Consider the following 23,969-nt stretch of genomic DNA (forward strand, 5'->3'; position numbering starts at 1 on the left):
TGTGAATTTTAATTTAAATTGTATTTTGAGTATAAGTGAGGAGTAATTTGGGTTATGTTTTTTATGCATTTTTGATAACATGTCTCTTGAAATCTTGGTGCTTTATTACTACATAAACTCATTATAGAATGGGAGCTGTTTTCCTTATTTTGCTTTAAACATTTCCCCCTAATTCTTTGCCCTTTAAAATTTCATAAGTGTGTATGGGTGTGTGTGGGTGTGTTGGCATTCTTCTTTATCAGTCTTGCAAGATGGCCAAGTTTTAGAAAGTGAAATATAACTAAGAGAAGGAAGTCAGTTAAAAAGCTGAGTGTACTTTCTACCTCAGGGATTATTTCAAAATCCCTGTCCTTGTCATGTTAGGTCATAAGCCAGTCCCTCTGCAGGGAGGATTGTCACTTAGAATAGGTGACCTGGGTCCTAGTCCTGACTCAGCTGTTGTCCAAACAGGTGCCCTTGATGGGAACCAAGGCCTCCATCCTCAGTTTCCTCATCTCTAAGCTGGTGGGTTTTAGAAACTTTCAGGGGCGGAGGTCTCTGGTGGTACATGCCCCAGGTGAAGAATCATGTTGACCAGGAAGGTTCTTCTCCATCTCTTTGCAGATTTTTGGAAGTCCCAGCACAGTGACGCTTCCCGAAACCTTGCTGTTTGTGTCAACCCTGGATGGAAGTTTGCACGCTGTCAGCAAGAGGACAGGCTCAATCAAATGGACTTTAAAAGAAGGTAACTTGGATTTGGTCTTTGGGTGACATGTTCATGTGCTCTGCTGCTTCCAGGAAACATATTCCAGAAAAAGAGAAAAACAGTTATATGTTATTTAATAAAACAAAAAGGGATAATGGAGTCAAGGAGAGGATAGGGCTCAAAGGTATGATTACAGCTTAGATTGTGATTATCTGCTAAGCACGTCAGTTGAAGAGGCACTGGTGGGCTGTGTGTTTTTGTTTTGTTTGCTTCTGTCCAGATTTCATGTTTAAAGCGCTCTAGGCTTTTCTATTAATAGTTCTGGCTTGGTCTTTACAAAACACATGCCGCATTAAATTTTTTTAAATTCTAATAATTAAAATCTTGTAATCATAATTACAAGAAGTTATCTTCTCTAACCGCAAATGACTCATTTGCTTTTATAGAGGCTGGGATAATTGAGGGCTGTAAGATTTGACATTCATCCAAGTTGGCCACTTGATGGGTTCTCTACATGGAGGGAAGTAAAAGACCGGACCTGTTTCTCCTTTCGTAATCTCCCACAGTTTATGGTCTTGTCTTCCTAGTGATAGTGGAGTCCTACAGCTGGGAAACTGTATTCGATTTCCCATGCAATCTTCCCAGGTAAAGCCATGCAAATCCCGGGATTTGGGGCTTTCCGTGTCATCTCTGTTATTCTGTCCAATAATGATCCTCTCTTGGCCTGAGATGAGGGCCTGACCAGCGTGTTCTCTTCCGTCACTAATCCGTGACTCATTATTGTCATGAGCACAGCAAGTGTTTTTCCTTCCTTAATAAAATGTCCCCAAATAGTATTTTAGATGGGAAAACAGGGGCCTGTGTCAGAGGCCACACATCATCTTGTCAGTGCAGCAGCAAACCTAGTTACCATCCATAGAGGATGGCAGCTAAGGCCCTACAGACTGCCCTGCCGCACCTGGCGGGGTCCTGCTTGGATCAGCAGGGCCTTTAAGCAACAGAAAGGACCAGCTCTCGAAAGTCGGTGGCCACAAGAAGATGGTAGAGCTGGGTTTGGGCATTGCATTACAGGATGTTATCTGTACCGTCTCTTATTCCTGTGTAAGTCTTTTACTGCTTAAAAAAAAAATCAGAGTTGTTGAAATTTCACAATTTCAGATTTTGTCCAAAGATGGAAATCAATAAGGTGCAGAAGGATTGCGGTAAGATTTTTACTCTTGTGTTAAAGCTGGTCCCTTAGTGGCAGTATTCCTAGGCAGGACATTTTTGCCTCAAGGACACTTCATTCTTCTGCTTTGCTTTTTCCTGTATTATTTTAAATTGATTTTCTCCAAGTCTTACTTTCTAGAAGTAGCCTCCGCTGTATCGGGCACAACGGTGTCCTGCCTTGTTACTTAGCCAAACATAAGAATTCGTCTGTTCTCTCCTGTAGTTTAGAGCTTAAAGACTTTGCCCTTTTTTACTTAATTTAACATGTGTTTACAGAACCTGGTCTGTGAAAGATACTCTATGGGCCCAAAGAAGAAATAGACAGCACTGGCCCTCAGGGAGCCCACAGTCTGGCAGGGAGAACTTTCACAAGAAGCCTGTTGTGACCCCTTCACAGAGGTCCTAGGAACTGCCGGAGGGAGGGGGCCAGGAAAGGCTTCATGAAGCTGGGATGTTGGAGCTGAACCTTGGTGGGTAGATTGGATTCAGTCCAGAGAAGCGAGGCCTGGGGAGAAGGAAAGGAGGTAGCACGTCTAGGCAGAGCAGGGAGGAGGTAAAAGGCACTTAAAGGAAGAATTAGAGAAATCTGATTAAGGTCTAATAATCTCAATATTTAATATTCTCTAAGTCTTATTGTTTTTCCGCAAATAAACTGGCTTGTTTTAGTGAAATTTAGCCCTATCTACCAGTAGCCTCTGTCAGGTCGGAGAGAGCCCAGAATCAGATACATGCAGACATGTGACGAGATAATGCCCCCCCCCCACCCCCCCGCCCCGCATGTCTAACAGATCAGCATGCCAGACACAGATACTGGCTTCTCCATGACCCCCACACAGATACTCATTCCTGAATACCTGGCTGACCCCCTGCAGCTGAAACTTCCTCAACTGAATACCTCAGCTCATGTCCCCACCCCTCACCTAACCAACCGCAGTATAAAAAAAGCGCCATGCTCCCTGTTGGTGTGAATCCACGTGCCCTGTCCTTGGGGTACGTGGGTCTCCCGGGGACGCAGAATAAACTTTCCTTCCTTCCTTTCTTTTCTGATTCACTCAACTCTTTATTTCTTATGCCGCCTCCTGAGCCACCTAACCTAACAGCCTCAATATATATTTCTTTACAAAGATTACAGGTGATAATAGGGAGACCCTGAGCTTTCAGTTCAATTTTATTTATTTATTTTTTTAAAATATTTTTATTGATTTCAGAGAGGAAGGGACGGGAGAGCTAGAAACATCAATGATGAGAGAAACATTGATCCGCTGCCTCCTGCACAACCCCACTCGGGATTGAGCCCACAACCCAGGCATGTGCCCTTGATCAGAATTGAATCCAGGACCTTTCAGTCTGAAACTCTATCCATTGACCCAAACTGTCTAGGGCCAATGTTATCGTGCAGTTATAACCAGAGATTTCAACATTGATATTTGCAAGCCATTAGCACGTAAATAGATGATAAGTGTTGAGATACTGTTCTAGGCCCTGAGGATACAAGTGAAGGAAACAGACAAAATCCTTTTCTTCATAGAGCTTTTATTCTATGGGGAAACAGATAAGGAAATAAATGACACTTAAGAGCTCTGGAGAAAAATAAAACAGGGAAGTGGAGTAGGGGGTGCCAGGCTGCTGAGGTAGGGGTGGAAGGGGCTGCAAGTTTAAACAGGGACAGCCCCACTGAGTAAGAGCTCAAGGAAGGAAGGGCCAAAGATCCTCAAGCTCAAGGAACCCAACCACGTCAACACCTGGTCTTCGACTTCTAGTCTGAAGAACTGTGAGAAATAAATACCAGGCTACAGTATTTTGTTGCGGCAGCCCCAGCTGACTCAAACACCCAGCCTCCGCTGTACGGGATCAGCAGGTGCTGTGTTGAGACTGAACTGATGGGGCCAAGAGGAAGTAGGAGACCAGGTGGAGGCTACTGCCCCAGTCCAGGCAAGGCAGGCCGTGGGCTTGGGCCTGCACAGTAGTGGGCAAAGTCAAATGGAAAAACCTTGCTGATGCAAACAGACACCTTTAACTCATCCAACTGGGGTTCTGCAGAATATATACCTGTTACTCCATCCATTTCATGGTTTCCTAACTGTTTACTTGTTTCAGGGGCCAGCAAGCTGGGAGTGTTGTTTTTTTTCTTTGCACAGAGTGGTTTTGGCAGGTGCTTTTGTTCCTCACCCAAACACGTGTTGCTGTTCCCAGAAGTGGAGATTTCTTACACCACCGTGGCAGACTGCACCTAGTGCAGAAAGAGTTTTATTCGTTTTCCGACACTGAGTTGAATTCTGACACTGTACATTAGCTGTGATCTGTCTAAGCTGTGATTTTTGTAATGGTAGTACCTGCTGCTGTCTGTCTGTCTCTGAAATATCACCAGTGCAGATGGTTGAGGACATTTTATTTCTGCACTTTCTGCCCAAATGCAAACAGAGAATATTGTCCTCATGCTTTCTGTTGGATTAGTTTTACGAAGCTCGCTTCGGCCTGCTGGGGTCCAAAGGACTTTCTCTGGTATTGCCAGCTCTGGTTTATGGCTTCTTGCACTCAATTTGAAATGCTAGTTAACTGATTTTTGACACTCAGATCTTCATCAAATTGCACTTAACTCTTTAGCAACCCTACTCCCATGCCCTCCATGGCACGGAGGACTGGATCTAATTTAGAACCACCCTTTACTAATTATAAAAATATGCTAACTGTGCAACATGGCTGCTTTCCCAACCAGATGGGCTCGGACTCTTGAGATGTCTCTTGAATGGTTAATATTGGGGATTCTTATGAGGGAGGGATCAGAACTAAATTGGTTATTTGAAATTTGAAGAAAATCTTCCCACAGGAGTTTCCCTTTCTTACCGTGTGCCTCTTGCTATGGTTTCTCCCGGTGCTGACAGCACGGCCCACCCAGTCTGGGAAATAGAGTGATGCTCTGCTACTCGGTCACCGAGTCCTGTCACGCAGGCTGAAGAAGCGTCTCCCAAATCTGACTCCCCCTCCCCATCCCCCTTGCGGGTGCCTTAGCCAGGCTCTCTATTCATTTCCCAGATGAATGCAGCAGCTTCCTGACTGTGGTCCCTGCACCTGTCTTATCTTCCCATTCACCCATCACACTGCTGTCAGAGGTGCCCCCTGAAAAGACTAATTGACCACACCACACCCCTGCTGAAATACTGCTAGCAGTGCTACTCCAGGTGTGGTCTGCCCTCCTGCGTTACCTGTCCATGAGGAAAGAAGTACAACGGGAGATAAGCATCACCCATGGTGTGATCCTTCACTAATTAGTTTGGGGAGCACTGGCCCACAGACAGTCAAGGCCGAGCTCCTCAGTATGCATGCAAGGCCCTTCCGAAATCCGCTCTTGCCCACCTCTCCAGCCTCAGCTCCCGTTTCCCCACCCAGAGGTGCGCCTTGTTGCAGCCACAGCTCCTCTCCAGGCCTCGGAGACGTTGGGCCTTGGCTTCTGCTCCCTCCCCTCCAGCAGCCTGCACTGCTGGCAGGCTCCTGTTCATCCCAGGTTACGTGCTTGTTTCCTCAATCAGGGTGAGCCCTTTCCTCAATTGGGTGTTGGAGGCACTTCCTGCTGGTGGTGCGAATTTTTGTTTACATTTGTCTTCACTCTAAACAGCCAGGGATGCTCAGGAAATGTCGGAGGCACCTGAGGCCCCCTGGAGTTCCGGAACCCTCTGACTAGATGTCCTTCAGGAGCCCTGGAAAGCAGATGAGACTTGACTTGGCCTCCTCAGGATACTCGCCTGCCGCTCGTGCCATCGTCGCATTAGGTTCCAGTTCCAGGTTTTGATCTGAGTTTCACACAGCTTTTGCGGCTTCTGCAGGAGGCTTTCTGTCCTTTAGGCTGTGTGCCTCTGGAAGTGTCCAACTTCTGCCTGCAGAGGTGTGGTGGAAACGTGAGAAGGGAAGTTGTGGGAAGGGCTGACATTTTGTTAGTAGCCCTAATCTCTTTTCTCCTAAGACCCTTTCTAGGCTTCAGGTATGCACCACCACCTTTCTGCTTTATCGGCTAAGCACAAGAAAAGTGTTTCTTTGTTCTCCATTGTCTTGGAGGACTGAAAATTAAGTTTCACAAGAAGGGACATGAGAGGGCCTGTTTCTGCTTTTGAGCATCTTGGAAACGTGTTTCCTGTATTTTACTCTGTCATGGAAGATTCTAAACATAAACAGACAGAGAGACGATTATGTAATGAACGCTCGTGTATCTGTCACTCAGCTTCAGCTGTCACCAGCTGGGGTCCAGTCTCATCTGTACCCGCTCACAGCCTCCCTCACATTCGGGTTGGCTTCGGAGCAGCACATCTCCTGTTGTAGAGATGCCTCTCGGCCTGCAGCCACCATACGTGGCATAGATCTCAACTCCAGTGGGTAGTCTTTGCTGCATTACTTGGTATGTATCAGAGCACAGTTGTAAATGTTGAAGTGCATGAGTAAAATTCCTTTTTTTATTTGCTGTGACTACTTAGTTATCCTTTTGTTCATCTTGGGATGCCATGCAAGGTTTGCTGGCACTCCCATCACTCAAGAATGAATTCTGTGAATTAGGACATTTGGTCGTAAGTCATAGTATTGAATTGCCTTATCCTCCCCCTCTAATTTCCTTCACAACTGATTGTACCATTCAGTGTGCGTTTTTAGGTCTGACTGACTCCTGCCAAGGTGAAGGTGAATAAGAGCCTAGTAGAAGTCAGCTGCCTTCACTATGGGTGGGTTTTTAGGTTACTTTGGTATCTCCCCACAATCACTTTCATCACACATGACATTGCATGACTTGCAGAGGTTACCTGTAAGAAAACCTGTTACATCCTTTCTCAGTTCTGATGAGATTTGGATTTTGAGACGCTTTTGATTGGGTGTCTATTTTAAAATGTTCTCATGCGAGCTGAATTTTGAGAAATGTTTTAAGACTTTCTTCCCCACAGTTTGGATCTAACAACTGAATACGAGTGAAGAGTGTAGATTCCGGAAGTACTTTCCTCTGGAGGGAGCAATGAGCTGCCACTGGGGAGAAGTAGTCCCTAATCGCCTCACCTGAGCACGAGAAACATATTTGGGAGACTTGAGTTTTGAGTTAAGGGAGGGTGAATGACCTTGTTTCTACCAATAATTTTTATAAGGAAACAGTGTTAGAACCTCAAGCATTTTTCAATAGGAAATGGCATTTGTCTACTGCAGTCAGACTAGCCGATCTAGTTTGATCTCGTTTCACCGTTGGCTAGGATTAAAATTGTGTGCCCTCTAACTCATTCCTTTCTTTCACTTCACTTTTCTGATCAGGACTAAGTTTTGTTGGCCTTTCCCCCCTCCTTTTTCGTTCCGGACCATCCCTCCTTTTCCCCCACCAGGGCCCACCCTGGCCATCTTACTGGGGTTATTAAGTCGCCTTCCTCAGTACCCTTTCTGATTCCTTCTTTTTCTCATTTGCTTAGTGCCCTGGCTGACCTTTTTTCAGAGGACTGTAGCACATCTCTCTTCTTCTCAGACGCCTACAATCACTTCCTAGCCAGTGCCCGCCCCGCCACATCACAGAGTTCTCTCGGCTTCCTCCTCCACGGTCTCACTGCCTGCTGTCCGACCTGATTTGCATTCAGAAGGAACACTTCACACTTGCCAAGCCTGTGTCCTCATTCCCACAAAGCGGTGATAGTTCTTCACTCTTGTAGTCTTGTCCTCCCCGCCCGCCAGGGCAGCCTGCTTTATGGCACCGTTCTCCCTGAGTGCACCAGCCCTCCCCGAGTTCTCACCTGGGTGATCGGTGATACCTATGGCGCATACCACGTGTTTCAGCCATTTATTTTATACTGGGTTTCGTGTGTACAAGCTTTCCAAGCTCTTTTTCCTGCATGGCATGAACCAGGGAACCAAGCTGATGGTAGATGTCTGATGTGTTTATGAGATGTGTGTGCTAAGTCTCAGCAGTAATTACTAATAGCTGGGATGGGAGGGAAAGACGGAGCTCTTGGATATTTGTCCTGGGGGAGGTTTATAGGGAGCACAAAGCAGATAGGAACTTCATTTGTGGTCTTCGGTGCTTCATAAGGGCTCAGAACATCTCAAATCCCCGCTAGAAGTGCACTTAGAAGGGGCTGGTTTGGAGGCTTTCTAACTGGTCCTGACATCTTAGTTGTACCTGGAGAAGTCTTGCAGTCAGAGAAGTTGGTTTTAAGCACCGGGTGTGTAGGGGTCAGTAGGTGGTTGTGCTTTAGAGAGAAGAGTGAAGTGGACCAGGACTCATCTAGATTCCGCCAGAGAAGAGGGTGTTCCGGAAATATCAGCTCATCTGGGGAAGAGGAGGCAGTGATCTTGGAAGGTTCCTTAAGCTCCAGTCAAATGGGCAGCCTGTTCTTGTGGCTTCTATAATCAAAGGATATTATTCCTTCCTACCTGGGAGAAAGTCTGCCTGGAGCTACCTCCAGAGAGAGGCCGTCAGTCCCTATTGCTCCGGTTTGAAACAATTATTTAAATTTTGGTTGACTTCATCAGAGACATTTTTCTGTTTTGCCGACTTACCACCCCCATGTTTCCCCATCATTGATGTTTCTCTTTCTCTCTCCCTCTCTCCCTCCCTCCCTCTCTCTCCCTTCCTCTCTGGAATCAATAAAAACACATTTTAAAAAAAACACACGAGAAATACCCAAATGTCTACCAACAGGTAGAGCAAATTGTGAGTACTCCTTCCACTATATAAAAAAGAACAAAGTATGAGGCACGCAACAATAAGAATGAATTGCAAAAATGTGATGCAGACACAAAAAAGACCCTACTACATGAATTCCATTTGTGAACTTTTAGAACAAACACACGAATCTCTCAGTGGTTAGATGGGGTGGAACCAGGGATATTGCATCTAAAGGGATGTGAGAAATGTTTCGGGGGGATGGAAATGATCTATATCTTGATTGTGAGAGTGGTTACATGCATGTGTGTGTTTTTCAGGACTCATCGAACTGTACATGTAAAGTGGATGCATTAGGAGAGAAAGGAGAGCACATGCAAAAGAGAGAATAAGCCCAGTTTGTGTGTCTGTAGTCAGGGGAGGCGGTAGCCAGCCAGGAGGACTGGACGATCCTTGGCGATAGGATGCTGCTTGAAGGCCTAGATAGATGAGTGTGAAATGTCTGTAAATGTGAAGGTGAAACCTTTGTCCTTCTATGGAGATGCGATAGGAAGGGTGGTAGAGTTGGACACACTTGAAGGGTGTAGGGTAGGGAGTTTCAGAGAGCCACAGGAGGCCCAGGTGTGTGGAGAGAAGGTGGCCTTGAGTCCAGGAGTAAAGGTTTGAGGCACCAGCTGTGAGGAACAGGCAGCAGAGGCCAACCCGGAAGTAGATAGACTTATCTCCTTTGACATGGGGCCCCGCTGGCTACAGATTTATAATGGTATCTCCAAGCGTGTGGAGTTTTCTTCAGCAGTGCTCAAAGCCTGGGGGGGGGGTGGGGGGGGGGCTGCTTGGTAGTTTCTGGGTTGAAGGCTGAGAGAACATAGCTGCTGCATCATTAGAAGTGATCAACGGTGGATTTCCAGGCTGGGCAGGAATAGGAATTGGAAGGAAACTAATAAATATATTGAGCCCCTCCTGTGTGCAGGCACTGTGGTAGATTTTGGGGATATAGCAGATAATAAAAGATGAATCCTAGTCCTCACAAAGTTTATAGTAGTTAGACATTAAATAAAATATACAACTATACTTCAGAGGTGGTGTCATGGAGAAGAACTAAACAGGGAAGAGGGCGGGGCATCCTGGGGGGGTAGGAGGTAGTCATGGAAGATCTCTCTGAGATGGTGACATTTGATCAAAGACCTAGGCAGAGGAAGCAGCAAATGCAAAGGCCCTGAGGGAGGGTCACGCTTGGCAGTATTCGAGGAATACAGGGCGGCCAGCACTCCTTTTGGAAATAAAAATGTTTAAATATTTACCCTTCTGAACTTGGACAAAGGGAAGATGTGAACATCTACTTTGAGTCATTTCTGTCTCAAGTTAAAAAGGAGGATTAGACTAGCACAAGCAGGAGCAATGAGTGTTCCATAATCTCACCCAGGTTTCTCTAAGTATGAAGGTTGTGCCTTTTCCGGCCTGACGCGCCAGGGGGATCAAGTCGAGTCCAGTGGCTGCCCCCAGGGCAGCACCGAGCAGGTTCGTTTTTCTGTTTCTTCCTGTGTTAATCCAAGAGACAAATCACCACATTCAGGCTTTTAGCCATTGTTTTTCCTCTTCTGATATTTTTACCTTTATCTGATACCCTTACCTTCCCCTGGAATAATACCCATTTTTACACTTGTGAGCTAACCTCCCCCCATTTTTTTTCCTTCTGAAAGTAAAACAGCTTTTATCCTTATCAGTCTCCATATAGATAGAGTGGCTTATTTGGTAGCAGTATTTGTTTATACTCATATAGTTAGGCCAGGTTTCTTTTCTCATGGCTCTTTTTAAAAAAACAAAACAAAAAACAAGAATCTTGCCTGATACCAGTTCTCATTATTAAATAAAAACAGCCACCTTTTCGTGTTGGGCTTTTGTTGCGTGTTTTCACATGGTGCTTTTTGCTTTTATTTTGCTGGCTTTCCCACTATTTTTATCTCTAACCTTTTACATTATGGAAAATTTCAAGCATATGTAGAGAGGAGGGCAACATGACTGCCCTGTGTTGTCATTTTCATCTTTAAACAGTTACTGACAAGCTGCCATGTTTTTATCCGTCCCCCATACAATTTTTTTCTGTAGTATTTTAAAAACAGATCTCAAATTCAAATTTTTTTTAAGAAAAAGAAAGCAGTGTGTGCTTGCTTCTGTGAGAGCTTGTTAATAGTAGTGCCGATCTGTGGCCCTAAGCTCTGCAGGTGTTTATTCCGGGGACCTATTTTTCTGTGTAGATGGGAAAGCTAAGGTGGCCAGAAGGTTCCCCTACTGGAGTGCGTGCATCTCCTCCTAAGCCTAGAAAAACAGCATGGTTCTCAAACAATGGCATCGTTGTCCCACCGATCCTTTCCTGGCTCCTGCCAGTGCGGCCTGTGTCGCTACTGGTGCCTTTGTGGTGCAGGGCATGGGACCTGAGGCCTCAGTGTCAGGTGGCCAGTGGATACGCTCTGGGAAGCCAGGGAAATCTTCCCCTGAAGACGAGTCCCTGAGAGTGAGCAGATGCTGGACAACAACGATAGGCTCATAAATCGGAATCACAAACCCCTTGGCCTCCAAGTCTTGTTTCTGGTGACTTGTTAGAATTCGGCAGTGTCTTCCTGTGAAATGAACCAACGAGATGCCCTCTGGCCCCGCCGGTGTGGCTCAGTGTTTCCCTTTGGCTGCAGCATTCCGGCTTTTCCCCCCTGGCGTGGCTGCAGGGCTGTTGCAGTAACCGGGCTGTCAGCTGCACTGTGAGTGGTTCAGTGCAAGAGTGCTCTGGGTCCTGATTTCCTGCCTCTTGCATCAGTCTGTTTGTGAGCCTGTACTGAGAGGTGATTAGTAGGAACAACAAACATATGCTTACTGACTGGAAGTTTCTCCAGTTTCCTATAATGTGTTTGGTTTAATGAATTGTTTGCTGCCCACAGACCACATGTGGTCTGTGTGCCTCTGTTGTTGTGAACACCGTATGCCTTCATGTGGGAGCTGGGCTCGTAAGGCAAAGTCAACATTTGATAAGGCTTGACAGAGCTTTCTTTGACCATCCCAACCGACTGGGAGAAACAGACAGCTGCCTGTCACCATAGGCAGAGCTGGGGGAGCCTGGAACTCTGTGTCCACAGTCACATCTTAGAATTAGCCGTCCTCGCCCCCAGCTTTGAAGTTGTGGATGGCATGGCTGTACCGCCCATGGGGTTTTTGATGCTGGAGATACCTCATCACTGTGCCATCTCATGCCTGTGGATTTTAGCTCTGTCGCAACACCGTTGTGTCAGCGTCCTCTCACCCCACCACCATCCCGCCCAGGAATCCAGAGAGTCCTCTGGATTTGTGCCAGGAGAATCTAGGGAAGGAGAAATTCTGCCGTTTGACAACTACAGATATACACTGACTTGGAGAGAAAACTTCTTTCCCAATTCAAAAAGTAATGCCTACCTTTGTACAAATTTGAGGAAATAAAGAAAAGGTGGCGAAGTCACTTTATATTTTCAACAGAGATCACTCACAATTAGCATTCTTTGCCTCTGTATCTAGTTTTATCGATGAGCTGCGTTAATACTCTATATACAGTGTCATCTGCTCTCCTAAACAGAAAAGTGTAACGATTTGTACACGTTTTAAATTTTTATAAGCCCTTTATGGAGCCCTAATTTTCTTAGAGGTGGGCATTTCATAAATTAACCATGTTCTTGAATAGTTGAGTAACTTGTAATGCTACTGTGAGCATCTTTGTACAGAAAGCATTTTCTATATTCTGTGTTATTTTTATCCTACACTTTATAGAAGTGGGATTAACACGTTAAGCGCCCAGTCACCGGTGACTGACACTATACTTTTCATCCGGAAGACAAAACAGGCTGGGTGCTTACTGTGTTAATGGGTCGAAGAGAATCATGAGAATGAACACTTGCAGGCTCTAAGACTGCCATACTGCTGCTCCAAAAAGGGGAACCCATTTCCCATCCAGTCAGATTCTCATCAACAGCAAAACTGATGCTTAAGCCACAGTTTTGCTTTTCTCAATGGGAATAACTGGTACTGCTCCAGGCATTTGGCAAGGTGATGATTTTGGTTTTAAAAGTCCTTGATGTGTCAGACAGTGACACTGACCCACTGTCCACTGAGGGCTGTGACGGTTCTCCCTTCGTTGTCCCTCCCCCAAGTTATCTGCATGTTTCTTGAGAGCAGTTACATTCTGCCGTCAGTTCTCTCTCCAATCTCAGTGGCAATCATAAGAGTTTACATTTTGTCTCTGTGTGTGCGTTTTCTAAAGTGCCTTTTTGCACGTTATCTCATGTAAATAAACCTAACGTGTTGGTACAGCTTGTGAATTGGCCCTGGGAACTCTCCAGGAGTCTTGACATCTCGGAGTCTGTCTGATGGTGCCTTTGTTGTTCTTTCACACAGATCCAGTTCTGCAGGTTCCAACGCACGTTGAAGAGTAAGTTTTCCGATTTGCTTCAGTACTTTCCTTTAATGCATTCTCTGTATTATTCAATATTTATGAAGCCAATTGCTGGGAGTACATACGCACAAGTTTAAGGTATAAGAAAATGATAGAGACATAGAAAGTCTTACAGGTGCCATGGCAGAAGCCTGTGTTGGGGAGAGGGTAGTCAGTTCCTTTGGGAGTGAGTGCATTATGGGGGAGGAGGGCAATATTGTTTAAAAAGGCTTATTTGAGATGGAACTTAAGTTGAGGTTTGAACTTAAGCTTCCAAAGTCCTCAGGAAGGCCTCAGGTTTAGATCCCTCCCTCTCACTGTGTTAACCACGGAGGGGAACATGAGGGTGACCTGCTGCTAGAGGTGTGTGTTAGAATAAAGGCGGGAGGCACCTGTAAGAGCCTCAGGTGACCCTCCGGGGTTTCTGTGTGAGCAGGATAGTCCTTCAGCAGGTTCCCTTGACCAAAGACCACCTCGCAGCTGCTTCATGGGAAGCTGCCGGCCGAGAGACCTTTATCCATGTCCTTGGCAAGTTCTTTCTGATGTCAAGCTTTCAAAGTCTGCTTTTATTGCTTCTGGTTTAAAAATAAATGTTTGTTGAACACTAAAGGCAGATTTGTTCTACCTGTTTATCTGCCATGCTGCACTATTAAGTACTAGTTGTTGAAGTTATTGACTTGAAAGCTGAAGAGCAGGCTCGCTGGGTCCTTTTCACTTATTTTACCTTCATCCAGAGGCTTTGACCCAATGATGATTTACTCTCCTGTGATGATTTATAATTTTCCCTTTGCAGGTGGCTTTTTTTCCTACTCAAGTACAGCACACGCCACCATAGTGATATTTTGTTTGTGGCTAAAGTGGACAGGCAACGGGTAGAATTAGCTTTCATACACACACACACACACACACACACCACTTTACCCCTCCCCCAGTCATGGTTTTCACGGCTTTGGTAGTTTGTTTTGTGCCCTGAGCTGTAATCTGTCACTGATACTATTGCTTCATTTCTAGGCCTGCCTTCCTCCCGGATCCCAACGATGGCAGTCTGTATACACTTGGGGGCAAGCACAGTGAAGGCCTAACGGTGAGTGTATTTAGCTGCTTTGTACTCCAGAGGTTCTGGACCAGCGATCTTCCACTTTTGCTCATTGAGATCACCTGAAAGCTTAAAGACATTTGGAGGATTCTGATTCAGGTGGCCTGGAGCGGGGCCTGGGCATCGATATGTTTTTACAGCTTTTAAATGGCAGCCAGAGTTCAGAAACATTAATCTAGACAAGCCGGTTCTGATGGCCCAGCCAACACCCTGGAAAGGTATAATACTCCCTTCAGTAATAGCGTTCACTCTAGCTAGTGATTCTCAGATTGGTGTGGAGAGCAGGGTAGTTTGAAACAGTGCCCATCCCCTGCAGACGTCCGCATGGGGCGGGGGGTTGGGGGGCACATGGTATCCCCATCTCCATTTGAGAATCTAGATGGCGTGCTCCACCTTAGCTACACATTGTAAAAACCTAGAGAACCCTAAAGAAATGCTGAATCTAGATCCCAGTTTCAAGTGTCCATTTAATCAGTGTAGGCATCAGGATAAGAGAACTTAGAAACAGGCCCACACATATGAGCACCTGATTTATGACAAAGACAACACTACAGTGCAGTGGGGAAGGTTCATCTTTTCAATAAATGCTTTGGGTCAATTGGGATATCCACGTGGAAAAAAAAATCTCAACTCCCACCTCACACTAGACACACAAAACTCTGTTCCAGATAGATTGCATGTGTAAATGGGAAATGTGAAATAAACTTTAAGACAAAAAGTAGCAGAACATCTTCATGGCCTTAGAGTAGGTGAAGGTTCATAAATAGGATACAAACAAAACAAAACAAACATCTCACACAAAAGGGAAAAAATTGATATATTGAATTATCGAAATAAATTCAGAATTTTCTTCTTTAAGAGACACTATTAAGAGAGGCAGGCCACCCATTTATTAGAATGGCTAAAACAAGATAAAAATGGGAAGGGGGGAATCAAAGCAACTGAACTCCCGTATGCTGCTGGTGGAAGTACAGGTCAGAACAACCAGTTTGGAAAACTGTGTAGCAGTATCTGTGACCAGTAATCCCCTCCTGGGTTATATGTCAACAGAAATGCATGTATGTGTTCTCCAAAAGACAGGTACCCGAATATACTGTGGCACTATGTATAATAACCAAAGAGTGAAAACTACCCAAATAGCACCAACAGTCGACGGGATAAATAAATTATGGCATTTTATACAGTTTCATAGTCTACACCAATGAGAATAGTCTGTGACATAGACGAATCTCTCCAACATAAGGTGGGACAGAAGATGGTAAACAAGAAAGTCTCCACGGTGAATGATGCATTTCTCTGAAGCTCAAAGATGGGAAAAACGAGTCTGTAGTGTTCTGAAGTTAGGATAGTGATTGCCTGGGGACTCATGGTTGGAAAGGGGCCAGAAGGGGCTCTCAGAGAGCTGTGAAGGTTCTGTGCCCCTCCTGTGTGCTGGTTACATGGGCATGTTCACATTGCAAATGTAACTGAGCCGTACGCATCCCTGAGCTTTCTGATTGTAAGTTCTGCTTCAATGGAAAGTTTAAAAAGCCTCTAATGTGCAGCCAAGATTGAGAACCACTGGTCTAGACTGTAGGTGGCTTGTGAGCCTTAATTTGGGAAGTTTAAAATTATTTGATGACTTCTCGCCCTAACTGGTTTGGCTCAGTGGATAGAGCGTCGGTCTGTGGACTGAAGGGTCCCAGGTTCGATTCTGGTCAAGGGCATGTACCTTGGTTGCGGGCACGTCCCCAGTGGGGGGTATGCAGGAGGCAGCTGATCAATGTTTCTCTCTCATCGATGTTTCTGACTCTCTATCCCTCTCCCTTCCTCTCTGTAAAAAACCAATAAAATATATTTTTTTAAAATAATAAAAATAAATTATTTGATGACTTCTGAAACAGGTGGGAGAAGGGCAGGCCTTGTGTAGATAGAGGTCTGTGTGTTTCACCTTTAACGTTTCTCTCCACATCACTAGAGCCTCCATTACTGAAGCGCTTTGCTGGCCAGAAACTGGGTCCAGTGACTTGTATACGTTGTTTCATCTGAACCTCTAAGCAACCCTCTGGGTTGTCAGTGTTGTCCCCATATTAGAGGAGTGGAAACCATGCCTGGAGGCAAGGGGGGGTGAAGGAACACGCCAAGTCCAAAGCTTCACGTTGGACTTGAGATTGAAGAGCTCTCTAACTTCCAGAGGATGCTCTGGCCTCCGCCCCACATGATGCCTCCCTGTGTTGTGGGTCAGCAGCTCCAGGAGCAACATGTTGCCGGCTCAGGCCCTGAATCGGGAGGCTCGGCAGAGAACACAGGACTCAGAAGCCTTGCAGTGACTTTCTGATTCTCAGAAACATCTGGCAGAAGCCCAGTCATTACAGCTGCTCTGTGGCATTTTCCTCTTCTAAGGCTTAGCTTAAACCTTGGGATGATGGGGAAGTCCAGATGATTACTTATTTAAAGTTCTGTTTATTGAAGCAAGAGAGAAATCTTTCATGGAGAAAAAGGTGGCGGCCTAGTAGAGGCCGTTATCTATAGAACGGTTTCAGAAACACAGAATGTTCCAAAAATAAAGCACACTGAAACAAACCTTCACCAAAAGGACTCGTCAGATGTCAGCTGGAGGCTCAGAAGAATCGGTTTTATGATGAAATGCAGCTGAAACATGTGGATTCCTCTGAGTTTCTTTTCCTGGCACTTGCCGTGACTTCCTTTAACACCAAAAGGTCCGATTTGTCTTCTGTTTTTCAGTAGAGAATTATTTACTGAAGAAAACATCAACACTTCTCTTCCACTTCAGGCTCCTATGTTGCCCACATAATGATGACTTCTTTTTCTCGGAGCTCCCGCTGGGGACGGAGATTGCTGCTCCTCAGAATGAATCTCATGGCTCTCTCTCTCACTCTGAGAAGCATTGACATTCTCCTCAGTCTTAGCTGGCTCTGGGCCAATTTTCCAGGACGGGCGAATTCTTCCTGCCCCCTTAGAATTTCAAAGATTGTGTAATTCTCCATAATTGTGTAAGTCTTTTCAGAAAAAGGTCTGTGTTACCCCCAGGAGTGCTCCGGAAAAGAGACTTTGGGGGGCCCATGGAGTAAAGGAGTTAGTGTTTATAGTGCCAGGGACCTGGGAGCCAAGGGCTTGTCCGAAATGGATCTGGAAGCCCAAGGCACCCCTCTCCTGGGCCTCCAATTAGGAAAACACCCATCTGCCATCAACAGTGCTTCTCTCTTTTTAGCAGAATTGGGTAACAGAAGCAGAGTATACTGTGAAAATTGTAATAATTGTGTAAGACTTGGTTAACTTAGTTTTCCCTTTGCCTTTTGTTTTTCTTTTAAGAAACTTCCCTTTACCATCCCGGAGCTGGTACAGGCATCGCCATGCCGAAGTTCAGATGGGATTCTCTACATGGGTAAGAGTTTCTGTGTTCCGCGCTGAAACTCTGAGCTCTTTGGAAATGAGCCCAGGAGCTGGGCAAGTGGCGTCTCTGAGAGAGAGGTGTGCGGACCCCTCGCCAGCCCTTCTCGGAAAGGTCTTTCTTGCCTGGGTTGGGCTTGTTCGCGCCTGGATCAGCTCAACAGTTAAGAAAGGGCTCCCCCCACTTGGGAACAGACTCGACACCATTAATATGGTTACTCATTTAACAAGCTTTTAGCTGCAGTGTTGACCTACCCCTGCGATTTAAAGATTGCAACATACCCAGAAGCATTGGACGAAATTTTAAGTGAACACAATGGTGTGAGCCAAGAAAGGGAAGCCAGGCTCCTGCCTATCTGTTATAGGGCTGTCTTAGTATTTCCTGCATCAGAGTATTGGGTGAAAACTGCACTTAACACCCACAGGGGCCACATCTTCCAAAGCATCGGATCACCTGCTTTCCCTTTACCATGTCGCTGCCAGAATGTCAATAAAAATGCATTTGTCACACAAAGGAGAGCTGTATTTATCTTGAAATCGTAGTCGTAATAATATCCTGTATTTATACACCAGTTTCTGGAGGAACTGAAAGTTCTCAGTGCCTATTCATGCCTGGGGGTAGGGGAGCCTGTATGTGTATTTCTGAGCCTCTAGTGCAGGATGAATAGTAAGTTTTGCTAGGGACTCGGGCTCTGGCTTCCTTCCACACCTTCAGAGTGAGGACCTCCCCCCACCCCCAGCCGAGGGAATTGGAGGAAGTGAACAGCCCAGGCTTTCTGCACCGCGCCCCAGGCCCCTCTGCGTGCCTTCTGACCATCGGTATCGCTGGTTTCTATTTGGCCTTCCAGCGATTCGTCACTTAGGCTGCATTTAGGAAATTGTGGTCCATCACCTTTGTGTGGTGCCTCTTAAGTGAGTTCATTACACACATTTAAAAGTGTGGCAGTTGTCCAGTCCATCCACGTAAGTGGTGCTGGGTTATGGAGACTGCAGTGGTCCTCGAAGTAGCCAGAGTGGCGCCGTGCCAGATGGGAAGGGACCACGGTCACAGCTGTTTGGTGATGTTTTCACTCTGTCTTCAGATCTTTTTCATATTAAGATTGGTTGCTGAAAACAAAGTTAGGACCTGTGGACACGTGTCACACATGTGGACTTGGTGTGTATGCCACATCTGTTAGAGCTAAGCACAGCCTTAGCAAATTCGATTACCCGGGGCTCTCCCTGGCATCTCAGCACTGCTTCTGAAAGTCCCTTGAAATAGGAAACTTGGCCAGTAAGTTAGGAAGGGGCCACACCTTACAAAACAGAGAAGCACACACATCATAGTGAATGTGTAGACCTTCAGATGGGAGGCCCATGCTACAGACTCACCACTCCCATGATGCTCTGGTGTGTGTACTGTAGATGCACATCTCTGAGTTTTCCTAAGTGTTGTTTGGCTGTGCCATCCACCTGATCAGATCTTTTAATCAGCTGACTGAGGTGAGAGGTGTAGCCCGTGGCTGGGAATAACTTCCTGGCTAGAACAGGGGCTGAGATAACTTTGATCTCATTAGCACCAGGTTGCAACCAGCCCCACTGCCCAGTGATAGGTACCAGCTCATTAGAGTTAGAAACAGTCACTCTAGATCAGGGGTCCTCAAACTATGGCCCACGGGCCACGTGCAAATACAAATATTGTATTTGTTCCCGTTTTGTTTTTTTACTTCAAAATAAGATATGTGCAGTGTGCATAGGAATTTGTTCATAGGTTTTTTTTTAAACTATAGTCCGGCCCTCCAACAGTCTGAGGGACAGTGAACTGGCCCCCTGTTTAAAAAGTTTGAGGACCCCTGCTCTAGATCCTCTTCCACGTGAGCTCATCAGTAGGGAGGTTGCAATATAGGGATGATGGCTAGCAGGGCGCTGAACCCCTGGGTGCACTTGTGGATTTATATAGATCCTAGTGTGGAAAGGATTGCCCTTTCCAGGACAGGCTTGTAGTATTTAAAGCCACTAATCAAAGCAGGACAATATGAGTTACTAGGTTTGGAGAAATTTTTGCACATGATTACGTTATTCAGTTATTATGAGACCCTGCGGCCCAAGTGTTTTATTATCTCCACGTTACCATTACCAACTCGAAGCAGGGTGACAAGACAATGGCCTGTCTCTCAGACAGAGGACGTCATGGGCTGCTGGTTCGGCAGTGGTATTTGTCCACATAGGACGAGTGTAAACCAGTGTGTCCTTGTGACGTTACAGGTAAAAAGCAGGACATTTGGTATGTCATTGACCTTCTGACCGGGGAGAAACAGCAGACTTTGTCATCGGCCTTTGCAGATAGCCTCTGCCCTTCGACCTCTCTCCTGTACCTTGGGCGCACAGGTAAGAAGGAGCCTTTTGTCATGTGCAAACCTGCCTGTTTCTAGAGAGGACCTGAAGTAGCCTCCCCACGGGTCTCTGCCTCCGGGCTTCCTTATCGAGAAGGCGGCCGGAGCCGTCTTCTCCAGCACAGATTTTACCGCGTGGTTCCCCTTTCTAGACCCACTGTGGCTCCTCAGTGCCTGAGGGTTACAGTCCGATCCGTACGCAGCCCACAAAGCCTGCAGCTGCTGCCTCTTTCCCCTTCTCCCTCGCTACGTTTTCCTCATTTCAACATTTTTTAGTGAAGATGAACTACCCACAGCTCCCAGAATAAGCAGTGCAATTTTAAAACACTTGGAATTGTGGGTCCCTCTCTAACAGGTATGCACGTTTTTGCCTGTCTGGCCAACATCCTGTCTCCTTTCACATTGCTGCTCAAAAGGTACCCTCTCTGTGAGGCCTCATCCTCACCTCAGCTCCCCGTCCCTGCCCAGGAGAGCAGCTCTTCATCCTCGGGGCACGCACGCTATGTGGGCCCATGGGCCCGTTACAACCACCAACTCACTGCTGATCACTGGCCCTTTAACCCTTTTTGGTCCAACCTCGAGGCTAATTCGACAGACCAGGCGCTAGGAGCAGGTCCAACGTCAAACAATAACATTAAAAAGTTCAACATTCAATCCCGTCAATTAATTTGGACCAGATTGTTTGAATTCCAAAAATAACATTGGACCACAAAGGGTTAAGGCATCAGCAGCACCTTCTCACCTCTTTTTTCAGCCTTGTCTTCTTTTTAATACTTGTCACTACATGTTTCTAAATCATATTTGCCTGCTTTCCTGCCTCCTGCACTACACCATCAGCTTCCCAAGGACAGGACTTGGCTTCGCTCACCTGCTGTATCTCCACACTGGGCACCTGTCCGACACGTAGCAGGTGCTCAGACGTTGGAGCGAGTCAGTGGGTGGGTGCTGAGCCCTTTCACTGCAGGGATCTGCCTTATTCATCGTTTGTGTGCGGCACCCGACATCTTCCAACACTCCATACACTTAGAAGGAAAAAATTGTACCCAAAACTTAGAAATCATTACAGCTCTGACTGGGTGGCTCAGTTGAAGCGTCATCCATACACCAAAAGGTTATGGGTTCAATCCCCAGTCAGGGCACAAATGGGAGGCAACCAATCGATGTTTTTCTCTCACATTGATGTTGCTCTCACTCTCTCTGTTGCTCTCTCTCTCTCTCTCTCTCTTTTCCTCTCCCCACCCCCTTTCCCTCTCTTTGTCTCTGCCCCTCTCTCCCTCTTTTCTCTATAAAATCAATGAACATATCCTCAGGTGAGGATTTAAAAAAAAAGAAATTACAGTTCGAGCGCTAAGTTTGTCTAAACATTCGGGTAGCCAAGGCTTTAAAAAAGAGATGGAATCTTCCTCCAGGTGCTGTGGAAACAGTGCTTTTCTAAGAGTGAGTGAGGCCAATCCGGGGCCCTGTACGTGAGCAGGAAGGTCTCTATTGTTTGTTTATTGCTGCTTAACAAACCACCCTAACTTAGTGGCTTCAAACACCAACGCTTAATTGCTCAGGATTCCGTGCGTCAGAAATTCAGGGCTCAACAGGGATCAGTGGTCTCTACATGCTGTTGGCTGGGTTCACTCAGGTGCCTGGGGACTTGGCTCAGCTCCACACAGAGAGCCTGGACTTCCTTCCACGATGGCGATGGCTGGATCCTCTCCTTGAGTAAAAGTGGGCGTTACAGTGCCTTAGGCCTGGGCTCAGAAGTCCCGGAACCTCCCTTCCACCGCAGTCTGACGGTCAAAGCAAGTCAGGAAGCCAGCCCAGAACCAGGGGCTGGGGAAATAGATTTAGCATGTGTCAAATTACAGTCCATTCTATAAGATTAAACCACACCCCCAGATCTCTCTACTTTGTGCTATGGACCACACTCTCATGGTTCTTAGGACCCTCTGATCTAGCAGAAGGTCTGTGAAATGCTACCTTAATAGCAGGAGGTCTGTGAAATACCACCTTAAATCTCTCTGAGGTCTCAAAGGAGGGTCTTAATGCCTCACTTTATTTTTTTTTATTGATTTTTAGAGAAACACCAATTTGTTGTTCCCCATATTCATGCATTCATTGGTTGCTTCTTGTACTAGCATGTGCCCTGACCTGGGATTGAACCTGCAACCTATTGAGACAACATTTTAACCAACTGAGCTACTTGACAAGGGCTAACTGATTTGATCTGGACCCCGAGGCCATTTTTTGCTGGTAGCACCCTGGACTTCATCTTTGCCCTAAAGCCATTTTTTTTTTTTACATTGAGAATCTTTTTCAGCTGGAATGTCAGTCCTGAACCCTCTATATTTCCTCTCTATTCAGTTCAAAAACCAAATTGTTTCTTCTTTAGTTTATCTGTCTTGCAATGTATCACATGCAGTTGAGAGAAGCCATTCGGCACTTTCTGCATTCTGTGTGGAAATCTCTTTAGCCAGATCCACAAGTTCATTGGGTAATTGTGTCACCACCCCATAAGCTGGGTTACCCCTTTTCGGCTTCCAGTAGCAGTTTTCTTCTTGCTCTTTCAGTCTCCACACCGACCTTTCGGCCTCCGTTTGGCACCTGGTCCCAGTCAATGACACGTTTTGGGTTTGGGTTATAACACCTTCCCACTTTATTAGGTACCAATTTCTAACATCATCTGTCTATTGCTATATAATAAACCACCCCAGAACTTCAGTGGCTTAGAGCAACACTGTGATCTAAATGTTGGTCATGATCCTGTGAGTCCTGCCTTCAAGGGCACCACGGGGGTGGCTCGTCTCTGCTCCACGTGCTGTTGACTGGTACTGTTCATGGGTCTGAGACTTCAGTTCTCCACATGGCCTTTTCTCTTTCCACATGGGTGGCCTGGCCTTTTCTGCATGCAGTTTAGGGAGGACTTGTCTGCTGTAATTTAGATAAGGTCAGAACCTCGGTGGGTGTGTGGCCCCTCTGGTAACAGGCTGGTGTGTGTCCTCAGAATACACCATCACCATGTACGACACCAAAACCCGAGAGCTCCGGTGGAACGCCACCTACTTCGACTACGCAGCCTCGGTGCCCGAGGACGACGTGGACTACAGTAAGTCCTCCGGGTGGCTGTGCCAGGCGGGGTGGTCCTTGTGAGCCAGGAGAAAAGCTCGATCTTTGAGGCAGTCTTGGTCAGCAGGTTCTGGACTCCCCATGGAATTAGAGTAAATACTTCAACAGGCAGCACTGAAGGCAAGTCCTGGTGAGAAGTGAGGAGGGAAAGCCAAGTAAAACGGTGCAAGGTAGCCTGAGAAGAGGGAAGGTGCACTCTGCCCATTCCCTCTTGTCTCAGAAGGAACTTGCTAGAAGCCCAATGGGAAGCAGGAAAAAGCATCACCTGTGACAGTAACAACTCACTGCCTACATGTGGCTCACCCTCCAGTTATTTCTCTAGTAGACATTCCCCCAACTCAAATGAAAACTAAAAACCACTTCTGCCAACTTAATACCGGGGTCAGGAAGTCTGATAGAAACCAGCTCTGTGGTCAGATGTGTTCAGCCCTGACTTTGAGCCTGATCAGTAGGTTTGAAACGATGGCTGTCAAATGCATCCCTGTTGGCTCCTATTTACTCTCACTAAGCGAATGGAACGCTGACGAACGTCACTAAGTAACTCACCTTCCAGAGGGTGATCCTGTCTTAGGCTTACAAACCAGGCAGCTCCTAGTGTGTTGCTGTGGTAGAGCCTGAGCGAGCTCATTGGAAATGAGTGAAACTGTTCGGGGGAGATCGGAGAATACTCCAGAAACCTTGTTTCCTCTAGCTGAGTGGCCACAACCTGCCGGGACCTGAGGATGTGGTTGCAAAACAGGGTGAGACTCGATGTGGCTTTGTTTGTCTGATCTGTGCAGAGATGTCCCATTTTGTGTCCAATGGCGATGGGCTGGTGGTGACTGTGGACAGTGAGTCTGGCGACGTCCTGTGGATCCAGAACTATGCCTCCCCTGTGGTGGCCTTTTACGTCTGGCAGCGGGAGGGGCTGCGGAAGGTGATGCACATCAACGTCGCTGTGGAGACCCTGCGCTACCTGACCTTCATGTCTGGGGAGGTGGGGCGCATCACCAAGTGGAAGTACCCCTTCCCCAAGGAGACGGAGGCCAAGAGCAAGCTGATGT

At 46.4% G+C, this 23,969-nt stretch overlaps 1 protein-coding gene across 1 annotated transcript in view; it reads left to right on the top strand.

Moving 5' to 3' along the window:
* The first annotated feature begins 459 nt into the window (after positions 1-459).
* Positions 460-23,969, top strand: part of ERN1 (endoplasmic reticulum to nucleus signaling 1) — a 45,039-nt gene continuing 21,529 nt past the window's right edge. Inside the window, exons 1-8 of the mRNA XM_006776705.2 lie at positions 460-504; positions 604-724; positions 12,918-12,951; positions 13,966-14,038; positions 17,363-17,435; positions 19,685-19,807; positions 22,805-22,906; positions 23,706-23,967. Of these exons, the coding sequence (XP_006776768.2) occupies positions 460-504; positions 604-724; positions 12,918-12,951; positions 13,966-14,038; positions 17,363-17,435; positions 19,685-19,807; positions 22,805-22,906; positions 23,706-23,967 (833 nt within the window). The remainder of the gene's footprint in view (positions 505-603; positions 725-12,917; positions 12,952-13,965; positions 14,039-17,362; positions 17,436-19,684; positions 19,808-22,804; positions 22,907-23,705; positions 23,968-23,969) is intronic.

Source organism: Myotis davidii, unplaced genomic scaffold (genome assembly GCF_000327345.1).
Source record: "Myotis davidii unplaced genomic scaffold, ASM32734v1 scaffold69, whole genome shotgun sequence".
Lineage (NCBI taxonomy): Eukaryota > Metazoa > Chordata > Mammalia > Chiroptera > Vespertilionidae > Myotis > Myotis davidii.